Source organism: Poromitra crassiceps, assembly GCF_964638095.1.
Source record: "Poromitra crassiceps genome assembly, chromosome: 30".
Lineage (NCBI taxonomy): Eukaryota > Metazoa > Chordata > Actinopteri > Beryciformes > Melamphaidae > Poromitra > Poromitra crassiceps.
In genome coordinates, this window is record NC_139652.1 from 4,768,816 (window position 1) to 4,773,641 (window position 4,826).

Sequence of the window (4,826 nt, forward strand, 5' to 3'; positions counted from 1 at the left end):
TGTGGTTGGTGCAGAGCCTGTCTTCATGTGAGCAGGAAGTGCTGGTGCGTGCTCTGCGGTGCCCCCCGGAGGCCAGCCTGAGGAGAGACGGGCTCCACGCTGTGGCCAGACTACTGAGGGACCCCCGAGGCAAGGTGTCTGCCTCCGCCAGCTCACTGCTGAGAGGCCTGGCCGAGAGACACCGAGAGAGGGTGAGAGAGAGAGAGAGAGGCCTGCCACTGTCTGTGTGTGTGTGTGTGTGTGTGTGTGTGTGTCCCAGCACGCATGTATGTAGCAGTGTTGTAGTCGAGTCCGACTCAACCTGAGTCCTGCACACATTCTTAGGACCCGTGACTCAACTTTGACTCGAGCATTCAGACTCAGGACTTGGACTTTTCTTTCTTTCTGCAGCGCAGCACTGGGAAGCCACAGGCATCATAAAAAAAAAAAAAATCCACTGAATCATCAGAATCACTCACATCCTTCCATTTCCTCTCACCACCGTTGCTACCAAGGCCTCCTGCATCCTCCATGTCCCCCCCATCCTCCTCCTCTCCTGCCTGTGATCCTGTTCTTCCTCTCGTATCCTCCCTCCTCCGATCTTCTTCCTCTTCTTCTGTCATCAGACGGCTCTTCTTCTTACTTCTCATTCCTCTTGTGCACCTGGGTGAATACATCTCATGCTCCTGCCTGCTCCTCTCTGCTGCTTCTTCTTCTCTGTCCAGCCACTCTCCATCCTCTTCAGCTTCTCCGCGTCCTCGCGAGCTCCTTTGATGGCGACCACAGGCAGATTCGCAGCCATTCCCAGTATCTTTGTCTCGATCTCCACTTCGTGGGGAAACCACATCCTTCTTGGTGCACGTCATTTTCCTCATCCCCCTTCTTCTTCTTCGCCGTTCTCCCCATGCGGCCCTCCCCCTTCAGCGACTCTCTCAGTTGCTCGATGAATGACCGACTGACTGACTGCCTTATAGCCTCAGACTTTCAGCCATCATCAGTGATGTCATAAATCATCTTATATAAGCGAGTGACATCACTGATGCCAATAGAGCAGGCGAGGCCACGCAGCTGCAGGCGAGCTGCGTATGCGAGCTGCAGGGCGGGCGAGGCCGCGCAGCGAGCGAGCCTAGGATTCGAGCGCGCGTAGCGCACGAGATGCCTAGTACAGTATATATATATAAAACCTGGATTTTCAAAAAAGGCACATTTAGATAGGCAGGGAAAGCCCATATCAAAATATCTACTTTATGTATGTATCTAAAATACCATTTTTGTTCAACATCGCACTGAACATTACCATTCGGTTCAATGAGATGAACGTGAATTTGAGTATTTAAGGTGTGATTTGGCGTACGTGCGTGCGCGTATGGATATGTATGTCGATAGCGTCATTATCCCTTCTGATGATACTGACTTGAAGCATATAAAACATGTGTTGTGTCCCAGGCCTTGGTGAGCTGCTTGGAGCTGCTGGAGGACCAGAGTGTGGAGACCAGAGTGGGTGGATGCAAAGCCTTAGCTTGTCTCAAGGTAAACGTGGGCTTGTGATGTGCCACAAAGTGAGCTGTTTGTGATGTACCAAAAGGTTGCCTGCCAAATAGTGGTCGCGGCAACGTTAAACGCTGGAAAAGGAGGTTTTACAGCCAGGTTGACAAGTGGCATTTCATCATATCTGACGCGTTTTCAATTTATTTCTCCCCACAAAAGTTATCTGTGGAATATATATCCTAATGCAGCAGTGTCAGCTCCTTGTTGCATTTTTATGATTCAAACAGGCAGGCCGAGAAATCACATCTGGTCCAGTCAGTTTGGGATATGAATAGAGATTAAACGATATTAACATTTCATATCAACAGTATAGTGACCAGAATGATCATGGTTATCACTCTTATCATTGTATTGTTAAAATGTGCTGAAAATGTTCTACTGATACACTCACTGAGATAATGTCACCAAGGCTGGACAACAGACTGATACACTCACTGACATCATTTCACCAAGGCTGGACAACAGACTGGGCAAAGAAAGCAGTCTGCAGAAAGCTTCTGAAGAAGAAGCAGGGTCAGGCTTCCCCTGGCTGGATTAGGCCATGCGGCCTACCAGCCTGCATGCAACACTTGTGCGAAGTAGGATAACAAGCTACTTTTTTCCGGTCTCTGCTAGCATAGAGACAGTCCGCATGTCTGGGAACGCCCACAAAATGTTAAACGGCTGGCGCGCGAGTGGGGTAAAACCGCCCATATATCTCATGGGCTGACTCACCAAAGGAAGGTGCTGCGGCTCTAAACTACAGGTTTTGGGGTTCTAGAGCAGAACACAAGACGTCTGCTCAGATGTGCGTTTACTGCGGTGGTTAAATCCCTGATCGTGTCTGCCTGGGCTGGGCTATCAGCTAAATTCTAACTTTGCTGAATGGATAGAATGGGGGTTTTTACCCCACCCTGACCCCGCCCCCAGCCAGGCTGAGCCAGCTAAGCCAGCGTCTATGACGAGACGTGCCCTCAACCTATTGCGGGTGGTTACTATGGCCGACTATGGGCGACCAAACTGACTAAAGCTTCTGGCATACTCTTCGCGCCCAGCCAAGCGCATAGGGCGCGCGGCGATTATGACGTCATCGCACGGGGTGTGTCGGGGGGCGAGGCCTGAGCGCAGCGCGGCGCGTCCATGGAGATTTTTCTATCAGCGCGTCGGTTTTGCTGCCTGTGCCTGTGAGAGCTCCGTGGTAGGCTATCAGTGGATATCTGCTGTGATTTGAGTCCTCACCGTCGTAAAGTCGCCTTTTGAAGCATGAAGTTAGATTATAATGAACTAGTTGTGTGGCTTAGCCTTCCCAAATGTTGAGGGTCGTTTTTTAGAATTTAATACATAGAATTGGGAACGTTACATTCAATTTCATTCAGACTGCCTGGAGGAGCGAGCTGAGCACTGAGTATGTTCTGTTTTGGCCTGCGCAGAGTGCGTGCGCCCTCCTCGGAGCCCCGCCTCCAGCGCGTGCGCGAAGAGTATGCCAGAAGCTTTATGTCACATAATGCAACAGTTTGAATCCCACCTGCAATTACCACTCATCGCCATAGGTGTCAGCAAAGAGAACAAAATGGAAATCTTGGAGATGATCACTTTGAAGAATTGCCACAGAATATTGTCTATGGGCTGCTTGTATGTGTTTTAAATAGTATGTGAAAAAGGGGAAAAGCAAGCACACTCACAAAAAACAGTTGGTGGGTGCACGGCTCAAAATGGTCTATGAAGGAGAAGAAAAGCCAGCACTCTCAAAAAAAAGTCCTTTTGTTAATTTAATTGAAGCACATGGCAGGTACAAACGTTTCGACAGAAGTCTTCCTCAGTGTACACTGAGGAAGACTTCTGTCGAAACGTTTGTACCTGCCATCTGCTTCAATTAAATTAACAAAAGGACATTTTTGAGAGTGCTGGCTTTTCTTCTCCTTTTTAAATAGTATGTAACTAAATTAATTCCATCTATGCATTTCTTGGATTTTCTAGGCCAAAGAAAGCATTGACCAGTTGGTGTATCTGTGTCGGACGGACAAGGAGGAAGTCAGAGATGCTGCCAAACAAGCCCTGCTGATGCTCGGTAATTTTTTTTTATGTATATTTTATTTGCACATGTTTAAAATGTGCAAATGTGCAGAAACGGACAAAATGAAACCAACAAAGTAATGTTAATAAAAATCTAAATAATGGTAGAGACAGGAAACCCTAGATGGGCTTATGCAGGGTCTCTACCTCAGAAACGCAATAATAACAATAATCCGTACAAAGTAAAGCAATATAACAGAAACAAGAAGGAAACAAGAAAACAAGGAAAATAAAAGCTACAATAGAAAAAGAAAAAAGAACAAAAAAGGAAAACAAACGAGCAATCAAAATGAGTAGACAGAGTTAAAAAGGCAGTGTGTGTGTGTGTGTGTGTGTGTGTGTGTGTGTGTGTGTGTGTGTGTGTGTGTGTGTGTGTGTGAGATGTATGTGGGCTGTGTGACTCATCAGAGAGATTCTAAGTTTGGATTTGAAAGAGTTCAGAGCTAATGCGTGTTTGGAAATATTAATACATGTGTTCCATGATAGTATGGCACCTCTGTAGCGTATTGAAAATGTGTTATTGGTAGTGTGACGTGGGGGGGGTGTATGTATAGAGACACTGCGTAGCGCATCATCATTCACAAACCACGCCCAAAACGGGGGGAAACAGAAACCCCCCCTCCAATCCTGGCGTTCTCCTGTCACATGCATGGTCGCGTGTTGCACACAAAGATCATATATATACGGACGTTGAACACTCCAACTTACTTCACTGACAGCTAGATCCACATTTTTCCTTTCCTTTCCCTTTTCACAGCAACTGTTTTGAGCTGGTAGAACAGGAGGTAAAGCAGGTGTAACCAGGGGCATAGTGGAGGGCAACACCTCTTTGAGATGAGGCAGAGAGTTTACTCACCTATTTTCACATCAACTGTACCAATCAAAGATGGGAAACAAGGTGGGTAAACGACTCACCTTGGATAGTTTATCCACCTCTGTATTTACCACTACACCCCTTGGGTGTAACCAATGCCATTGACGATGGTTCCATTTCATGTAGGTGTTCCAGTGCCAGGGCCCTCATTAATTAATGTTATTGGTTGATTTACCACCTCAATACGGTTGCTGTGAAAATGGCCTATATAGCTATTCATTCATTCATTCATGTTGTTCATGTGTTGCTCACTCACTCACTCACTGTGTGAACAGGTGAAGAGGGGAAGATGGCTGCTCGACACGTAGAAACCTCCCAGGACAGCCTACCAAGACTCTTCGCTCCTGGAAGCATGGCCAGCACCGCGTTCTAA

At 47.2% G+C, this 4,826-nt stretch overlaps 1 protein-coding gene across 1 annotated transcript in view; it reads left to right on the forward strand.

The window, feature by feature from the left end:
- The window catches only part of LOC310800625 (rho family-interacting cell polarization regulator 1-like), a gene marked incomplete at its 3' end in the record, with an annotated part of 60,948 nt that extends 56,122 nt beyond the window's left edge, over positions 1 to 4,826 (forward strand). Inside the window, exons 21-24 of the mRNA XM_083663255.1 lie at positions 1 to 191; positions 1,426 to 1,509; positions 3,484 to 3,574; positions 4,729 to 4,826. Coding sequence (XP_083519381.1) covers positions 1 to 191; positions 1,426 to 1,509; positions 3,484 to 3,574; positions 4,729 to 4,826 — 464 coding nt within the window. The remainder of the gene's footprint in view (positions 192 to 1,425; positions 1,510 to 3,483; positions 3,575 to 4,728) is intronic.